Here is a 20,781-nt window from a genome sequence, read left to right on the forward strand (position 1 = left end):
TTCAAATGTTCAAAGAAAACTTCTCATAGAGAATTCATCCTATAAGAGACATCAGAGGGAGAGAGAAAATTAATTGTTCTGTTTTGTTACTATGCATCTGAAATCCTTTCCCAAACTCTGAATATTGCTCTATGTTTTTTGTCTCACTATGCACATTAACTAACAATTGAGTTTTAACATTCTCTTAGCACATTACATCTATTTTCACTTGGAAAACTTTTGTGTTTATTTTCCCCATGGGGCATTCAGATAAGCACTTTATTAATTAAGCTGCCCGGAATCATATCCAGATGATTGGGAGTGCTACCACTTCTGTCAAGTGTGAGACATCATTGTTTGGAAAGATGAAAGACAGCTCTGGGAAAAAAAATAACCCATGATTAAGCACACACTCAGGGAACAATGCTCTATGTCCTTCAAATTCTTGCTCCTTAGGGCCTTCTTAGGAGAATCTTTGTGCAAACAATGAAGGTTATATTCCCAGTTTGTCTTTACAGTGAAAACGGATGATGCAAATGTAAACAAACAAACATACAAAACCAACAACAAACAACAGGAGAAGATAAAATGTATTCTTGATTTTTTTCTTTGAAGATTCTGACTTACTGCCAGGCGTGAACCTTCATATTACATGTGAAGTGTTGTAGCTCACAGAGGTTTCAACAAGTTCATGTCTTTGCTATGAGAAATTTGTTATATTTCCTCATAAAATACATCAGGTGTGAAACTGTCATGAAGGGATAAGAGTGAATATCAAAGAAGGCGCTGCATGGACACCTGCTTGTTTTTTCAAGCGATTTTCTGGCCCTAGGCTGTCACTACAAAGCAAAGAGAAGAATTGGTAGCAGCTGTGTTGCCAAAATTATCTCCCATTCCCTTTGGTGCAAATGTCTTAGCCCTTTTTAACTTTTTTGCAGTGATGCATAAGGGAGGAGTTCCTATTTTGCTTCATCTTCCCCTAAAAGAAAGCACACACCTAGTCACACATTTACATCTGCTACTTGCTGTATTAATGTCCCAAAGAAACCTGGCATCTCTTTTCGCCTCTGCCCTCCAACAAATTCTCTCTCCCTGGTAGAGATCTGGGGCAAGAGGTCTCTTCCAGCTTTATTCTAACTTAAAAATGTCAAAATAGTGCATTGCTTTAAAGTTGTCTATCTATGTATCATGTGTTGCAATGTTGTTCATTGTCCGTATGAAATCCTGTTCTGAGATTATGTGGCTGTCATCTTTGTATCCTACGTGGTGAATGTTTTATTGGCTTTTACTGAGAATCAGCCTTCTGTTTCTCACTGAATGTGGTATTTTGGCCAATGTCCTCCTGGTTAATGATTGTCTAACCGTGTTACTCAAGGTCTAGGAGCTCTGTCTGGCAAATGAATAATTTAACATCGGGGGTTGATTTTAGAACTTCCTGTATTCTTCCTGCATATTTTGTCTCAAATCCCATCTGAGTCCTGCTTTCTTAACCCTTCCTCTCTCTTTCTGTCTTGCAAGAACAGCTTTTGAGCCCTTACTTTTAAACGTGAAATGTTAAAATGTTTAAACATGAAACTTTGATATAGCATAAGCTATATCAAAGTTTAACCTCTATGTTGTATCTTATTTAAAATTATACTGCTTGTGTCTCATCTTCACGTGGAAAGCTCTTCCAGTTCCTGTACTATCTATTCCTAATAAATTCCTTCAAGAGTTAATTGAAAATTGTTAAAAATATCATGTATTTCAAAACCACCTGCTTTCAGAACGAAATATTCCTTCCAAATTGTTGTATTTGGTGGTGGCATCCACACTCCACAGAAGCAGAACCAAGGAAATCTTGGGCACTCTTCAGCTGCCCTTTGAACTCTTCGGCAACTCAATGATGATAAAGAGTCATCAAGAGTTTCTGTTGTATCATTTGGGTCTTATCCCAATGTGCTCTTGACACCAAGGATATTTCTCACTCAGTCACCTCTAGAGAAGGGTCTGGGCAGAGACCTGCCATATTCATTGTCTGAATTTCAGCTGGTCTGGTTTTGTGTCCTGAGCTCTTGTTTGATACAACACGTCAGTCCAAGAAATGGATCTGGAAATGTCTTAAAATAACAGTTTTCCATTGCAGAAATCAATCTCAGATCATCCATTTAATTAGCCCCTGTCTTTATGTGTGAAATTTTCTTTCCGTAGCCCAGACATGGCATCCCTCTTACACTCCTTCTGTCTTGCCAGCTGGTTAGTATTTTAGGTGCTTTGTTGCTGCTGTATCTGCCAGTAACCTGACAGTGATACTGGGGTTAGCAAAAGACCAACACTATGTGTGCAGCACTTATGCTTCCATAATCTTGCCTCTCCCCAAACTGTACATTCCTCTTTGGCACTTCCAGTGCTTTTGTGGCATTGTGAAAACTTAAATAACATTGCAAACATTCATCTACTAAAAGTTGGGATCTGAAAAGTTTTGACACTGGAGGAGAGCTAAAAGAACACCCAATATTCTGAAAAGACCTAACTCCAAGTCTTTTGTGTGGAAATGTTATTCTCTGTAGGAAAAAAAAAGAAAATCTGATTTTTCAAAGACATAGAATTTTGTAAATAAAATGACTCCCTAGTGGATAAGAAAAGGAACAACCAAAATTAATCTTTGGTTCATTGATTTTAAGACCATGAGAGACCATTGTGATTATCAAGTCTGAGCATCTGAATAAAGCAGGCCAAAGAATCTTCCACATTATTTCCCCTCCGTTAAAGCCATACCTTGTAGCTGAACAGCACAAGTGCTCAGACTGAGGAAGCAGGAGGGGAGAGATCTCTTCTACGGAGAACAAACCTACTCAGTTTCAGCTGAACATGGATAACATTGGGGAGCAGGAAATAAATTAGAGAACCATTATTACTGGCAGAAAAGACTGAGCTAAACCTTGAATCGTCTAACACAGAGCAGAGTAAAAGTGATACTAGAGTGTAGAGGTCATGGTCAACAGCCACAGGCTCACATGCTCCTTCCCTTTCTGTGTGTGCACAGCTGAGCTCAACATGGTGGCACTGGAGGGTGGCTTTGCAGCAGGGACATTAAGCAAACAGGGAGCAAGACAAGAACATCAGACACTGAAATTTAGGGGAAGACTGCAGCAGAGCTGCTAATCCCACTTGAAAGGATGAGCTTCTGTCCAATTACATTTTTTTCCAATCCACTGGGAAAGCCATTACACTGATGGCAATCGGATGGGTGCAGCCATGGCAATCTTGAAAGTGTTTAGGATATCTTTGATTAGATGATATAGTGGGCAAAGCCTGAAATTACTTCTATAGCAAAAGCCCAGTGTGGATAGATTTTTAATTAAAATGAATTAATATGGCAGTTCTATTTGGAAAAATCACATGAAAGGCAAAAAATAAAATTGAAGAATATGAGAGAGGGAAAACACCACTTTGTTTTCTCTTCTGGCTGATTGTGACCACACTGTTTTAAAAATCCCTACAGGTTGATTAAAATCCTCTAAAGAAATAAAACAGCTGCACAGACCTCCAAAATCACACTCTTCTGTACTGTGTCTACATTGTCTTCTTTTCAACAGCTTTGTTTTCAAATCATTCTTTTCCCTTCATTGCCTCTGAAAGCCTATTACTGGATTTATTAAAACAAAGCCGAATAAGCATGCTGAATACAGACACAGTGATTGTCTCAACACATGTTGTTCTTGCAAAGAGCACTTTGCTAGCAAGTCTAAACTGCCGGCTGTTGCTGAACTGAAGGCAGAACAAAGAAAAACCCAGCTGAACTAATGAAAATGTTCACTAAACAAAGACTCCATATTTTGCCCTTCCATCACATGCTGCAGCTCTAAAACAATAATTATTAGGCTGAAGTCAGACCGTGACATTTCACTTCAGCCCAGGCAAGGATGCCAAACATTCCTTTACTGGCACCTGGGTATGAGACAGAGGGAAGAGAGGGAACACTCTTGAACTCTGGCTGCTGGTTATGTGGCACACCACTGCTTGCACCAGTGCTTACTCCAGAGCTCCTGTGAACCAAGGTGAGCCAAGGAGCTGGGATTGTTCAGTTTGGAGAAGAGAAGACTCAGGGGTGACCTTATAGTTTTCTACAGCTGCCTGAAAGGACCGAGGTGGTAGTCAGTCTCTTCTCCCATATAACATTGAAAGGATGAGAGGGAATGGCCTCAAGTTGCACCAGGGGAGGTATTAGTAAATATTAAATAGAAGATATTAGTAAAAATTTCATCTCAGAAAGAGTGGTGAGGCAGTGGCACAGGCTGCCCAGGGAGGTGGTGGAGTCCCCATCCCTGGAGGTGATAAAGAAATGTGTATATGTGGCACTGAGGGACATGGTTAGTAGGCGTAGTGGGTGTGGGTTGGTGGTTGGACTAGATGATCTTAGTGGTCTCTTACAACCTTAATGATTCTATGAAGCTAAATGTGATTAAATGTCTCTGGTGCCTCTTGCCCAGCCCTCCTGCACTGCTCTTCCCTCAGCGGGGGCTTTTTTCCCTAGATGTGGGCTTTGTTCCCCTTAGTGGGGCCTCCTACACAACCTGGCCATCCCTCCTTCTCCTCACCTCAGATAAGGGAAGGAAACACTCATAGGCCGAGGTGGGTGGCGATGTCCATACAAGACTTGGGTGCTGTCATCACTGGCCTGCCCTAAGGCAGGAGGATGGCTCTGATTTTCCCCTTTCTGATTTTCTTGATGTTTTACATTATGGGAGCAACAGAGAAACCCCGAGGTGTCTGCAGCAGTGGCAGGCTGTCTGGGCAGGCAGTCTGGGAGGAGGTGGATACTCTGTGTGGAGGTAGCAAAAGCCTGGTCCCTGCACCCAGTGCTACATCCATGGGGTTTGAAAGGTACCACCTAGCAAAGCAGGGACATCTATCATCCCCACCAAGGCACTATGTTTCTTGGGTCAGTCTTGAAGATGTGTTCTGAAAGGGGGGTGTTTGCTTAGTATTGGTGGGATATGTTTTCTTCTTGCCCTGGCCTACTGTGTATTTGCCTCAGCTCTCTGCAGCTATGTTCCCTCATGTCGCAAATGAGGTTAACATTAGCTATTGCCTTTGGAAAACACTCTGTGGACTATGGAGGAAGGTTCCTGTGTAAGACACTAGGTATTTTAACCTCAGTCAGACTTTCTGTTTCATCACGGAGGCCACAAAATCTTGATGCCATATAAAAGCTTACACTTAGATTGATAGGACATCTCGTATTTATTTTAGTGGTTAGTAGAGCCTTATGCATGAAAGAACTAAATGAAAATGTAGTACCTGCTAGATAAGGGTAAACAGAGCCAGTCCTACGGTGGAAAGGGCAGCACTGTTTTAGAAAAAATCCCAAAGACTAGATGTTTTTTCTAGCAAGAAGAAAATATGCATTCCAAATAGTTTTAGATCAGTAAAGTCTGTGTATTGTTGTACAGATGGAGTAAAACGCTGGCCCCTCCAATGCTAAAGACAAATCACCCAATGAAGTCAGTGGGGTGAAAGTATTACCCTGAGACTCTATTTATTTAAAAATAATTCATATTTCTGACATTTTTATATATACTTACATAACGTAGACTTACAGACTTCCTCGGCTGTGCCTATATATATTATCTTTTATAGCAGTACCGTTGTACTAATGTGTTGTAAAATCTTTTCATGACATACACAGAAAAGATATTCTAATTTCTCTTTCCTCCTATTCAGAGGTCACACCATATGTTGTTCTTCTCTCTCCAGTGCAGTAGACTGGGCTGCTCACTCCAGCACCCAGTTGCAAACACTAATGGGGCTCCTGTGCTCCATTTTTTCTCTCAGCAAGAATGATCTGGCAAGTCTGTCAACCATTTCCCAGGCCTGCTGGGTCAATTTCTTCCTCTACAAGAGCAATGTTTTAATTGCACTCTGTGACATATCTTTAATTTATTTTCCATAATTGTCATATATGAATATATGAGAAGGAAGACTTTTTAGCGGGGGAGGGAATAGATTTGTTGGGTTGAGGTTTTTTTTGCTGGCTTTGTCCAAATATTTTCCCGGTTTTGAAGTAGGAGGACATGATATTGTCTTTATTCAGATTCCTGTACCAACATGTCTGCTACTCGTATGAAGGGGAGCACATATTGGCCGTGCAAAAAAATCAACATTGCTATTGCTCAAAGATGTACCGGTATCTTGAGTAAATTTTGTGGTGAAAAAAGACTTAAAATCCCCTTTGAAGTCTTTCCCTGAGCTTTGTTAAGCAGGTCACTTTTTCATCAGTTCAAAGAGATGATATAGATGTGATAAATTTTTTAGATACATTTTTGAAAATCTCCATCTGAGTTCACACCTACAGTTAACATATGCATCTGTGTATTTTTCTGACCTTGTACATAAAGCTCTTTCAGCTGTTGTGCTTATGGATGATTAAAATTATATCATTATATCTGTTTCTTTGATCACAAATTAGTGTAACATACTATCGTGATTCGCAGTAACTTCCAGCTTTGATGTTTTATTTAATAAAACATGGCACTGTGTTGGAGAATCCCTAGGGATTTTTTAATTTCTTTTCTTTTTTTTAAATATATATTACATTTTAAATGGGATTAAATTGTCTGATTAGTGAGGCAGGACCTTGCTGTAGCAGATAAACCCTGAATTCCTCAGGACAATCTGCACCCATTATTAAGGAATCTTTCCAAGACACTCAGCAAACTACGTGAGAGTTGATCAAAATATTTCCATCACGCTGAGGCTGGTTTTACACTCACACACAGCCATTGCTCTGCTCATTTGTCTTCCTCCACGCAAACATTTACTTTTAACATGCACAAGTTCATAAGGGTGCAAAGCCATTCTTTTGGTCCAGCTGGAAAGAGATGTCACGGAGCCGCACTTCAGACTCATACACATCTGCAGTTCCTGCACCATCCAGCTCCCACCTATGATAGCTCATCCTACATTCATTATAGTTGCCTCTGGCAAATTAGTTGGGGCAAATGGAGCTTAATAAACTCTGGCTGAAGATGTCTGGAAGCCTCTTTGAAGGAAGAGGCAATTCTTATGCTGTCAAGCAATAATGGTAGCCTTGAGAACCTGGGGCCATGTCATTATGCTCTTTATTACATTTTATAAAGACTATATATTACAGAAGTAACATTGTAAAGTTGAACAGTGACAGTCCAAGCAGCTTTTGTCATACTGAATGCACAGGAAAATTCTTCTTCTCTTTGGTTTTCATTGGCTAACACAACTGTTTTTTAATGAGTCAGTCAACTTATTATGCAAGAAGAAAAGGTAGGAGTAGAGTCATCAGCAAAATAAAAATCCAGATTAAAAAGACATAAGCACAAAAGACCTTTTAACTCACTTTCTGCCTCAAGTCGTCAAGTTTTTAATATTTATTTGGAGACAGACAGATAAATATATCACATTGCTGCAAGACAGACTTCTGTGCATGGAATTTGTTGAATAATACTCAGGAAACAGTTATACATAAAGCCAACTGATTATTTTATAAATAATTCAAACATTTAGTGTTATGATAGCGTTCCTATTTAAAGAATGCTGAAGTTCCCCTGCACAAGGCACGAGACAGAGCTTTATAATGCAGCTGAGTTTTTTGGTCCTTCAGCATCAAGTCCCAGCAGGGACATCATAACTAAGTAGTTCACACAGGTGAGTAGCACAGCTGCCTTTTCGAAGAGCTACCCATGTGTAAAGCTACGCTTTCACAACACAATCAGCAGAAATACTCACAGTGTGTAAGGTGATGGTATAGCTTCAAATTCACGCAGGTAAAAATACTTTTTTATAGCATCTTTCTCCTCCTGACCACTGGTAGATACAAAGACTATTGACCCAGGAGAAGGAAACATTTTGCAATGTGCCCAAGGGGAAATGAGGGTTGTATTACTGGCAATTAAAAAAAATACCAATTTAAAAGCTCTAGGAGAAGAACATATATGAAGAACCTGTTTGCATAGATGCATTAGGTGAACCTGAAGTCAATACAGCAAGGCACTGCTAGCACAGAGCCAGGAGGCACAATGTGAAAACAAAGCAGGGCCAGGGAATCTGTTAAAATAGAAGCAACAAGAAGAGATCTCACAATTGTCACCATGTTCTAGCTACCTGTCTCTCGTGACTGAGTTTTACAAATGTGCTTATTTACCTTCTGCTTTGCTTCCTAACTGTCACCTAGACAGCTGATTCTCCTGTAAACTGCACAATCAGCTCTTTGGCTAGAGGTAACAATTAGGCAGGGGAGGTGGGACTGGCTCCCTGCATGCTGCTGTAGGCAAGACCTAAGCCCAAAGCACTGAACACCCAATTTCACAGCAAGGATTCCCCAAACGTTTATGCTACTGATGAATGTGCATGTTGGGAGCAAGGTCTCCTCATTTTTCAGGTGGTACGTAGGCCTTCACTGAAATTCCAAAAGCAGGGTTCAAAATCTGGCCATGCCCACTCTTCCTTCCTTCTAGTGCATTGTCCCTGAGCCCCAAGCTCCCTGCTATGCCCCCAGCACAGAAGCCATCTCTCTGCCTGCTGTGTGAGATGTGTGCCTGCCCTAGCAACAATGAGATAGTTTCTGAATGTTTCTTGTGCTATTGCGAGTATCCATATTACAGTTCAAAAGGCTTTGGTATTAAACATGAAAGGCTTAAGCCTAGCAATGAGCAGCAAGGGTGATATTTTAGGCAGCAAATGTGAGGCATTTTAGAAGAAATCACTATCCAGTATAGAATAATAACCCATAAACTACAAAATTACAAGATCTGTCCCACTGGAAAATAGCCATGAGAGAGAAGCTCTTTCAAATGCATATCTGACCCGAGAGATAAAAATAGAAAACTCCAAGCTGGCTGTAGTGAAACGATTTTTGCCTAGGCCAGTAATTTAGAAAGTTAAGATAAGTGTCTGAGTGGCTGTCCTGAGTTTTTTGAGGACAACGACCATATTGGTACTAACTTTAATGGGGCCGGGATTTTACTCCTGAACTTTGTGCTGTTGATCCAAAGCAGTCAGCATCAAGTAGTGTCACTGCTCATATGAGGACAGGAATGAATTCAGGACAGTATTCAATTTGCTAAGGAACTTTCCCATTAGTAGGCAAACACTATTACTTTGCTCAAGAGCCATGCCTGCTTGTTTGAGAAAGTTCCTGTGAAAACATGGACATCTAAATAGTTTTTGTGAAAAATATCACCAGGAAAAAATTGATAGTGTCAACTCAAATGACAAACTATAATCCGTGGAACTCAGAACTGACTTGAAGGAAGATGTGCATTTGCTCTTAAGAAAAAATTGACTTTTTTCAGGGGACAATTGAAAGAAGAAAATCCCATCTCCCCCAAACATAGTGATTTTATTCTAAAAAGTGGCAACAGTGCCTTGAGTTTAGTAGTCTCAACTTCCTTCACTCTGGAAGGTAGTTTGAGGACCTATCTCTTTTCCTAAAGTAGCTTTTCATATCTTCCTTCTTTATAAAGAGATGGAAGAAACTAACTCACTTTGCAAAAACTTAGCTACAGTTGAAACTTCATCCACTTTGACTATTAGAAAATATTTGACCAATCACTGTAAAAAAGTTTATCTCATTAATATTTGTATACCAATATAATAAAACTTAAACAAATTAATAGAAGAATTTATATCATTTTTGCAAGTGTATATATATATATATATATATATAAAGTACGTACACAAAGAAACACATAGATTTGCAGTAATTAAATCAACCTAAAGAAACCCTCTCTCCATTTGAAATGATTCCACCATCCAAAAAAGAATGAATGCACAAGGTATAAATAAATACCAGTTAAGTATGTATATTTCTGTGGAGGAAGAAAGGACTATTTTTATATTCTTCCCTTTAAAGTAATAGTTGTGTTCAAATCTTTCTGCTATAAAATATGTTTGCTTGTTTCTTTTTGGAAATGTTTTTAGTAATCAGGTGAAAAACTCAAATGGCCTGTATATATGCTGTATTTAAAAGTTTTCAGCTTCTAAAGTAGTCTTTTGACCCAGATAGGTCAAATGCTGTTGGCACTCTGTTTTTCAGCCACAAATTCTTCTTTCCTTAAAACCACAGGTCACCCTACCCTGTCCAGATTACAGTTCTTGTATTCCTCTGTAAGATGCAGACACTAAGACACCCTAAAATTAAAACTGTTCTTTCAGGCTTAAAAATAAATGTAGCCAAGGCCACCATCAGCACAAGGCAAATTCACCCCTTGGGGGAAAAATAAATGCTTACACTGTAAATAGGGATAAGTGCTGTAATATTTCTGGGTATCATGGTGCTGGGGAATCCCTCTGCTGGGCTTTTACACCATGCAACATCGTTTATGGCATGCTAGGCAGTGACAGTTTAAGTTATAAGATTGCTGTATCATGCAGCAAATCAGAGCTGGCTTTATAGCAAGTCTCATTAATTTCTTCATCCAGAAAGAACAAATTCTATATGGGAGCATTCTGCATAGCCACCCTGCAGAGCAATAGATTAAAACTGGATTTTAGCATTTACCTCTTGCTCAAATATAAATCAGGAATTGGGATTGGTAATGGCAGTTATCCATCAACAGCAATGCAACTGCAGATGAACAGGAGGAGTTTTATGGATAAAAGGAGTGTCCATGCAGTTCATCGGCATGGATAAGGAAGACACATTTGGAGTAACACCTCTCCAGAATGCAGAGCATTCTTCTGAAACTCTCACAGCGAGCTTGAGCTCAGGCACAGCAGTTCACATTGCAGACCCTTGCAGATAGAAGATCCAGATGGGACGGCTACCACAGCCGGCAAGATTCTGCCCCTCGGTTCATACTTGTATTTGCTGGGCAGTTGAAAGCCTTTCGGAACTCTTCAAAGTTGCTCATGGCTCCGATAACTCTGCAAAGAGAAAAGCGGTTGGCAGACAGGTTATCTGACATTAAACACTTGTGTTTTAACATGCTTACTTTAGGTTGAATTTTCAGGCTTCCCATGTCTTTTCTCCAGAAATAAAAAAATAGAAGTTTGGGAGAATTCCCAGTTAAAGTTAATGTAAATACAATCTTGTTTCATTCTGTACTTTGAGAAACATCTTATTTTGCTGGAAACTCAACCAAAAACAATTGCAAGTTGTGGATACTATGTCATTTAGAGCAATTTTCCAATGGGACCATTGGCAAGAAAGGCAGGAGATTGGTGGTAGTCTTGTGTGGTGGAATCCCTCTTCCAGCAGCTGCCGAACTGCTGCACCCAGCACACAGAGCATGTGAACACACACGATGGGTATGCTGGAGCTGCTTTGGTTTGGCTCATGACAGCAAGGTTCCTATAACAGTTCCTTGCCCACAGCACACACACAAAGCATCTCCTTGGGATTTTACAGCATGACGCTGGGGTGGCAGAGCATCTCATCCTTTGGCATCTCAGCTCTTCCGATATTCTGGAAATTCATTTTCTGAGGCTTCTGTCCTAACTGGATCCCAGGGTCTCTTCCTTCCATCACAGATGGCATGTTACTGAAAGAGCATTGCCTCTTCACCTCACACAAGGAAAACAGTGTGCCTGCATTGCAGATCGACACTTTCAGGTACAAGGGAAGAGCTCTTTCTTTGTGTGCAGTCATCCTTGGCTCCTTCTTCCACATCTGTTTTATTACATGCTGTCAGAAATGATTATTTTACTATTGCTAGACTGGGGTTGTGTTGTTTGCTGATTTTTTTTGCATGCTTTTAAGCATCTTGGAATTTACTAACCTGAAATTTGAAATGGTATTAAAGTAAACAGCATCCTGAGTTAAAAGCAGAAAAGTATCTACTGAGATATTAATTGTATGCCTTTCATCACTCCATGTTGTGCAGTGGGAAGGCATTTTTGTCCATTGCAGACAATGAGCTTCTCAGGATAGCTCAGCATGGTAGAAAACATTCTTATTACTTTGATTAGACTTTCTGTGCATATGAAAACTTGCAGGCAGCTGGTGCAAAATATCTAAAGGTCAGTTTTGTAGGGAGAATTACAAAATATATTTGGGGAACATCTTTACCATAAAAACATCACAAATACATATTTAGGAACTGTAAAAGCAAGAGCTGCTTATCCATAACTGCTACTGAACCTGATGGGTATTATTCCTTCAACATTGTGGACTTCACTTTGAAATTTGAGTTCAAAACAAGTTAAGTCACAGGCTAATACTGAAAATTTGCCAGTTAAAAATATATAAAACCACAATCTAGCTAGCAAAACATCTTTATGAGCCCATAAACATGACTTTCCTGCACACGGTTTGACATTGCCACACATTAATCACGGAATCAGAAGTGGGCTTTCTGATTTCATCCCACTGAACTGCAGCAGACACCTTTCCCTGAAAGGATCACCCTGGGCTTCCTTGCCTGCCAACAGAAAGGCTCACCTGCAGAGTCATGTAATACAGCCTTTTTTATTTACAGAATGGTGAGATATATCTTCCAAATGCCCATTCTTCTTGGAGTGTAAAGAGAAGTAGGGTTGACTAGCTCAGATGCACACACTTATGCTCAAAATATGTATTTTTTCATTTCTATCTTCTTTTGTGATTACTTTTTATAATTAATAATTAATTATTTTTTTAATTAATTAATTTTTATAATTAATTTACAAAGGGTTGTTTGGGCTTTTTTGGATAGCAAGAATTGTCAATTTGAAAAGTGGCTATACTGCTGTTGCAGTCACAATGTGACATAAATGAAGAAAGTTGGGGGAAGCAGATAATATTAGCCCAGATGATATAATTTGGAAGAAGAGACAAGAACCAAAGTTTCTCTTAACATCTGAAAAAGAAGTCTATTCTGAGTATCTCACTCTAAAGCTAAGAGAAAGATTTGTCTATACCTTCTGACTCTAAATTCATTTAATCTTCTCTGTAATTTTCTTCCATAACCTTATTCCTTCAGCTAAATATGAGTTTTTCCTCATGAATGCCTTATCCTCATGCACCCCTGTATATTTTGTGATTTGTACCATCTCATGGGAATGTAGCTACGTGATGATTCAGTATGTACCGAAAGGTAAATAAATCTGAGGTCTTAAAAAGCCAAGGAATGGTTGTTTTACCAAAAGTTGACAGTGTAAGAATTATAGAAGATATCACTCTGTGGGCTAAAGATCAGCTCGATATTTCAGTCTTCATTGATGTGAAGTATTTTTAAATTGTTAAAAGGTGTGCAGATCTGTATATCACATTTGTTTTACCTTAACTAGCATGGCAAGTATTGCAAAGGTACAATAGTGCAAATACAGAGTAAAGAAGTTTGCCAAGACCAAGCACTGTCATCTGCACTTCTAGCTTATACTAAATTCCTGTTATCAAGTTTGTAGTTTCCTTATTTCTTAACCCATTCTTGTTACAAGTACCCCACGATGTGCTACGTATACTGTGCTTATGTGTCCAACTTGGACGTGACTGTCCAGGGAATATGTTAGAGTAGTTGTCCCTTTCAGTCTGTGAAGCAGCCTTACAGTTCCCCTGTGAAGGCAGTGTTGCTATTTTTCTTTTACCAGGAGAGAACTGGGGCAAAGGATGCTTATATCCCAGGTCCCTTTTTTTGTCAGTAGAAAGTGGTAGGAATTTCCAGAAAGCAACTAATCCACTGCACTTTTGCTATAAATCAGTATGTGGAATTAACATCCTTTCCCAAAATAAAGAGGTAACATAGCCACATGACTGAGGGCAAAGACACAATTCCTAGTTAAGTAAATGCAACTGGCATGAATCTCAGCAGAAACAACTTGCAGTTGGTTATGCAAACTGTGGAGATGCAGAGAAATAAACTCTGGCCTCATAATTCTGACGTAGTCTTCAAACCTTCCTCCTTTTGCAGCCTCTTCTTCTTGATGTTCAGTGATCATGAGAGCCTGTCAAAGGCCCCTTGAGCAAAGATGCAGAGAAGCTGTTACGGATGGATTAATACAGATCTTTCAAGCATTGTGTATCTTGAAGGCCAAATGAAAAGCTCAGTCCTGAACAAAACTTATAGGGCATGTTTTGCTTTGCATTTCTACCTGTTCATTATCAGTATAATTCAGGGCACTCTCTTCAAAACTTTTACTGAACTCAGGCAAATTAAATCAAGAACGCTCCTAATATTCATTGTTTTCTGATCTAGAATTGCATAGGAAAAGTGATAGATAAGACATTTCATGTATTCAGGTCTTGATTATAGAATGTCACAAGGATCAGAGATTGTTCCGGTTCAAATTCTCATTTTTACAGAAGAACATTTGAAATAGCAGAATATAAGCCAATGAAAACACTTGACTTTCAGCCTAGACCAAGAGCACAGTCTGATTTTGTTTGCTGTTAAACTCCTCTTAACATGCTAAATTTCTGCATTTGTGTGCTATAGTGATTGATTCTGTATGTATACTGAGTGAATATGTTATTTGCACTACCTGAACATAGGAGGGCTGTGAGCTCCAATATGTATTTGTTCTCTTGCAGACTCTGATCTAAAGGAGTTGCATCTTACCTAGTAAAAGATAGAAAAAATAGGCACATTACTTGGGGTGAATTTGTAAGTAAAGCAGAATGTAATGTCACAGTTATGAGTATGCTTGTTATTGACAGAATGTGCGAAATGGAAAGACATCACTAACTCTTGTTTTTGTTTCACCTTTTCTTTGCTCTCTTGATACACTCTCCTGTTTTGAATCTCTTAATGGATCCAGTCTCCACCTGCTGTTATTTTCCACCCACTCATTCCCACCATCTAACCATAACCACTTTACCATTTCTCTGTTTTTGAGATACTCTTAATTGCAGTTTGCTTTCAGCTTTTCAGATATGGGAGCAGCTCACATTTCAATAATTACCAAGTATATTTTTTTGTTTCAAAGCCATGTAATGCATAAAAGGTACATGTAATGATGTTTGTCATCTCTAGAATTGCATCTATATTACCTGACATTTGTTCCGTATTGAAATGGTGGTTTCTTTTGAAATGACAAATTTTTCAGCTTTCAATCAGTGGTCCCCAATTCACTATTCCTATTAGAATATTTGACACAATTGTGACTGACCACTAAGCAAGGTAATGAAACTATTAGCACAGCTGAATAACTCCTCTTATGCTCTTATGCATTGAAAAACTCAATTTCTCAGCCCCTACCTTACCTAAGCCCCCATGTTGAATGTTTACCATCAACAAGATCCTTAAAGGCAGACCAACCATGGGATATATGAACTTCAATATAAACTACCCTAATGCAGTCTTTTTATCAGTTAATATCATCAAACCTAAGTGGTCATAGACCTGTATGTACACTGCTACATTGACTCTTGACAGAGAAGTGATTTTCAGTTGGGGTTGGTTAAAGACTGACACTGGTTGCACTGGGTCCTGTTTCTTCAATTTCAGATGATTCATCCCTTCTGGTGGTTATAGCAGTTTTTTAGCTCAACTTTTACTTCTCATACAAGGAGTTTATGCTGTTGTTTCAACCAAATAAATCACTTCTGTTTCTCTCCTTTGTTCTACTTATTTTCTTAAAAACACATCTTTCATCAGTTTTACCACTGTGCATTTAGTGTAGAGCAAGTAAAAATGTGAAAAAAAAAAAAAAACAACCCACAACAATGTTCCTCATTTCTGTTTAGTTTCAGTGAACAACATGCTCAGTGATAAATGGTGGTAGTACACTTGCACCAGGAGTTCGTGTTGGATAAACTACTGGTGGAAAGCAGTGATAAAATGCTGCATATTACAAGCACTAGAAAAGTAGGATGCTAATATCAGAAGAGGTTAAAGAGACAATATGTGCAAAATAACCTTTGCAGTGAATGGGAGCAGCAAGAAGGAAGAGAGCTGCCATGAGAACACTGTACAAAACAGAAGAACTTAAGCAGCACAATGCATAAATAAAGAGTAAGAAGAGAGAAAGACAAAACAAATAATAGTCTTGTAAAAATAATTCTCCACTTATACCCTCAAAATTCCAGGTCTGATTGGTATAGACTGTTGAACCAAAGCAGCCTAATGTCTGCACTGTACATTACATAAATCCATAGTTGGGTTCTTAAAACACATCTGTACAACTCACATGGGCATAACTCAGAAAGAAAAGCTGGTTGTGCGTGAAGTCAAGGCCTGGCAGTAAAGGTTCTTCTTCTCCCCCTCTCTTTTCTCTAATCCATCTCCTGTATGCCTGATAAGAAAGAGATGTACTAAGTGCCTTTCAGTGACATGAGTATAACCACAACTTTCTCTGTTCTTTTTAAATAATGTGTTCCAGATATTTTTCATGTACTTACTCTGAAAGCCTCTCGCAAACCTCCATTATCTGCAATGTTTTCTGCCAAGGTCCTCTTGCCATTCACCTGGCAGAATGAAAAAACATCCATCATTTGACCTGTTTCTGAACTTCCTTCTTGATCAACTTCAAGAGACAGAGTAAAAAATAAAGGAAGGCAAGAACAACTTCAGACAGTTTCAAGCACCATATCTCTGGTTAAGAAAACTGCTTTTAAATGCGAATACTGTCAGTAGATAATTCTTTGTGATGAGTTATCCTGGCTCGGGGCCTAGATCTCTGCAGCACAAAATGTAGGAGATGCAGTCAAAAATCCTGTTCCTGATCTTTGATCTGAGCATCAATTAGTTTACCCTGAGGACTGTTTTTCTCTGGTTACACATGAGATCCAGTAGCCCCTTTCTTAAACTTTTATCTAAGAGGTTATGTTTGTTTCTTTACATGAATTTTTATATACTACTGGGATGCTAAAGTAACTTTTAAGTCATAACATAAAATAGCATAATCAAAAGTAGCTGTCAGAGACAGAATTGAAATTGATAGTATTTTCAGTACTCTAAAAATATATGTGAAGGAGATTCATGCAGCTTTCCCCCATTATTCATTCCAAGAGCAAAAGTAATGGAAACAAGAATATATTGTGAGTATCTGAACTTTCTGAAAGAGTAAGTCTCCTGGTATTAGAAAGTGCAATGTCATCACAAAGAACTCCTCATTTCTGCAAGTACAGCATTGCCTCTGATCACCCAGCAGACAGGGTCTTAGTGCTACCAGACTATATTTGTAATTAAGCAGTTTTGCTCTCTACTATGCCTAAAATGAACAATGTTATTGAGCACAGTTTTGAGCTGAGCAGTGAAGGTCAATGCTTGCCCACAAATCCTCCAATGACAGGCTCTCCTGTGCCTCAGGGCATGAGTATAGAGGGCTTAGGTTCAAGAACCTCTTTTGTTTCATGTTTGTAGAAGAGGAGAAAATAGGGTTGAAAAAGTAAATGGGCCCATGGCATGCCCAGGTACATGCATACAGCCTCACCACTCTGTGTAGGTAAGCACCTTGGCACCTGGTAAGGCTGTAACATTGCAGCCCCTTTCCTACCTGTTGTCCATCCACTCAGAAGGCTGGAGTGGCGATGGAAGAGAGATAATGAGGAGAAAGGAAACCAGGGAATATGCATACATATCAATTGTCTTTTTTTTCTCTGGCCTCCATCCTTGCACATTTTTCTTTCAGTGATCTGGTGAAATAGACTGATTTAGAGCATAAGTTGAGAGCAATCCTGCAGTGGCACATGAGCCAAAGGTCATTTTAATAAGTGGAAGAAGCCTTTCTGTTGATCTCAGGCAGCTCTGGATCAGGTATCTGAGACTACTGTGTATACACAGTTCATGACAGGGCTCAGGGACCAAGATAAGTCCTTTATTTGATCAGATGACTTTATGTGATCACTGCACTCTGAAGCTATTTCTGTATCCACTTTTTCTTTCATTACCCCTCTTTTCTGGAGACATTTTTATTGTAAACTGAATGAGAAAGAGTAAATAGATTTCTAGATTCATGTAAAATATTTGTACAGGAGTAAAAAAACCTGCAGAATATATGAATATTGATGTAAATAACAGGCAGAAAAAGCCCTTTGCATGCATACTTCTTCATTCAGAAGCTATTAAACACAACAGAAAATATTGAGACTTTTTTTTCTATGCTCTAAAATGTGCTATAGGTTATTTCACAGAAATAGGAGGAAAAAGCCTCACGGATGATAAGGCTGTGGGTAACAGAATCTCTCTGTGAGCCCATCCACTGTCATGCAAGGTGGTGGTGCAGAAAATTCAGCTCTACACCTAGAGACACCTGTAGAAAGTAAAGCTGACGCCGAGCCAATGGCAGTAGCATTAGAGTGACAGTCAGTTTCACGGGGAAGATTTGGATGACCTCTAAGTGACATTTTTGTATTGATAATTCTTGTCCTATAGACATTCAGGAACAAGCCTGAGAATTTTGATCTGCAAATTACCCTATATGAAGTATTTCAACTGTTAGTTGTTGGACTTCAAATTGGACTACAGTATGGTCTCATTGCCTCTGAGACCAATACAAACAGCCTGGGGAAAGTATTGAAAATATTGCTAAGCATTCAGTGCAACATCTCTTTTCTTGAAAGGCAAAGAATTTATTGTATTTATGCTTCTAGAATGTAAGTAGAAATGGTGATATTGAGTGGATGGGTGAACATGTGTTTTATCCTGAAAATTAAGATTAAAATCATGTCTCAGGCAACATTACTGGAATTCTAGCTATTGATTTCAGAAGGCCTAGAATTTATCCTATTTATGCATCGTCTGGAACACTTACATAAATTGCATGTTTTCAGAAAAGTATGTATCTCTGATAGACAATGAAACAGAAACTGTTTCCTTGTATTTTCTTTCTCAATAATTTTCTATGAGTTTCTGCTATCATGCTCCCTTCATTTGGGTCTGTGTGCACACATGAAAGAAACTGTAAGAGTTGAATGTGAAATAAAGTAGCGTTTATGTACCTTCTTCTAAAGCTGTAATAAATAACAGAATTCAAAGGAGTATATAAAACATGCTATTATATTCTTCTGTCTAGAAAGAGTGGCTGCTCAGTTTTCATTACTGATCTCATCTTCAGAAGATATTCAACATGCTCACAGAAATTAGACCAGTCCTGCTGAGTGGCTTCATCCTCTTCCTCTGTTTCCAACATGATGTGATAGCAAGAAGCTCTTTAGCCCTGTCACCAGTGTAAGGGTACTGGTATTTGACTGGACTTATCAAATGTGACAGACAATTTTGATCACAATTATTCACTTCAGAAAATGATTTGTTGTGAGAAATGAAGGCAGTAGCCAAATATCCCAATATGTTTGGATTTATGAACAGATAGCTTAAGGAAAAAAAAAAAACTCCTAATAAATCAGTGCTTTCAATCACTAGTTTTACATACATGTAAGCTAGCTCTCTTCCAGTAGTAATTGTTGTATTGATTAATCATGCATTTTGTTTTCTCTTTAAATCTTTCTTCAGAGCCAGTTGTCCACCAAGGGTCTAAATTTCCATTTTTGTCATATTTCCGACCTTCAAAATAAAGAAAGAAAACAAGTTTTTTCAGAGGAAAAGCAAAGCAAAGCAAAACAAAAGCAACCAAACAACAACAACAAAAAACAACAAAGCAAAAACAAACAAACAAAACATACTTTTCCAGTTTGGGAATCTAGCAATTGCACAAAAATGAGAGGTAAATACCAGTGTGTCTACAAAATATTTAGTATCAGCAGGCAAAATCTTGACTTTGGTCAATTCAGTGGTAAATAGCTTGCATTCTACTTATTGTTCTATTTTTCAGTTTTAGAAAAAAATAGTAATGACTAATGAGTTCTATAGTATGTTTTATAATTATATGAGGCATATGAGCTTTCTTGTAAATATAATTGTATTTTTCTTCCTTGACCTTTGATTCTGCAAACCTGATGATGACTAATTTATTCTATATTACTCTCTTAGTGTATTCATGAAAAAAAAAACATAGATCAAAGGCCCCAGTGGGCTTCTGTAATGCCAGCTCAAGTGATTCTTCACTGGCATGCAACAATTATACACTTGACCAGAAAAAGAAAATCTGTCATGGGAACTTCTGAAACTTCCATTTTTGGTTTGGAGCAAAACCAGAACATTTGAACTATTTATGGAAGCAAGAAAGCAAAGATAATACATATCTCCCATTCCATAGGCTGGTGGTTACATCAATGGCTCATGGAAGATTCAGCCTTGGGTACTTGCTCCATCTTATTTGTAGAAGAGCATCTCATCTTCATCATGTCTCCAGCCAGTCAGAACAGGAACTTAAGATTTGCTTCCCTGGGCAAACCACTGCCCCTTGGCCAGGTTCTTAGCTTTCCATTACAGAAATAAATATATATCTAGGGAATTTATCACCTTGAACAAGGCAGCACACTTTAATTCTCTTCAGAAAATTCAGCATCGTTAAGAAAAAATAATGACAGAGCTAAATCATACACAAATCATCTTTCTGCCATCTTCACAAATTTGTCAACTCTGTAAGAAAAATAAAAGTTATCAACATATGAACAAACACTCACCGTTACTATCAAATCCATGAGTAAACTCATGGCCAACAATTACTCCAATGGCACCATAGCTTAACGACCTGTAACACAAAGAAGCAGTTTCCTCTGAGAGCATCCACACTCATGAACATCAAAGTACAAAAGATAGGAGATCAAACAGTTTTATGTGCCAGGAAAGATTGTTATTAAGATTGTGAGGGGTGGGTGGAAATAGGACTAAAAATCACGTGGCACAATTTTGACTTAATATTGTTGGAAGTCTGAATGTTGAACTCTTGCTTCTTTAAAAACAATCTTCAACACAGAAGTTTAAAAAGCACTGTGGTGGTTCACTCTTCTAACTAAATCTCTTATTAGCATAATCTGAGCTCCAGAATGTCTCCTTCAGCTGACTACATGAAGTATATTCTAACTGA

The 20,781-nt window shown here is 38.6% G+C and overlaps 1 protein-coding gene across 1 annotated transcript in view; it reads right to left on the minus strand.

Moving 5' to 3' along the window:
• Positions 7,071–20,781, minus strand: part of PHEX (phosphate regulating endopeptidase homolog X-linked) — a 96,725-nt gene continuing 83,014 nt past the window's right edge. The window contains exons 17-22 of the mRNA XM_021408898.1: positions 20,378–20,445; positions 19,225–19,355; positions 16,253–16,318; positions 16,042–16,146; positions 14,395–14,471; positions 7,071–10,860 (exon numbers count right to left, since the gene is read on the minus strand). Coding sequence (XP_021264573.1) covers positions 10,758–10,860; positions 14,395–14,471; positions 16,042–16,146; positions 16,253–16,318; positions 19,225–19,355; positions 20,378–20,445 — 550 coding nt within the window. The 3' untranslated portion in view covers positions 7,071–10,757. The remainder of the gene's footprint in view (positions 10,861–14,394; positions 14,472–16,041; positions 16,147–16,252; positions 16,319–19,224; positions 19,356–20,377; positions 20,446–20,781) is intronic.

Source organism: Numida meleagris, chromosome 1, assembly GCF_002078875.1.
Source record: "Numida meleagris isolate 19003 breed g44 Domestic line chromosome 1, NumMel1.0, whole genome shotgun sequence".
NCBI classification, from domain to species: domain Eukaryota; kingdom Metazoa; phylum Chordata; class Aves; order Galliformes; family Numididae; genus Numida; species Numida meleagris.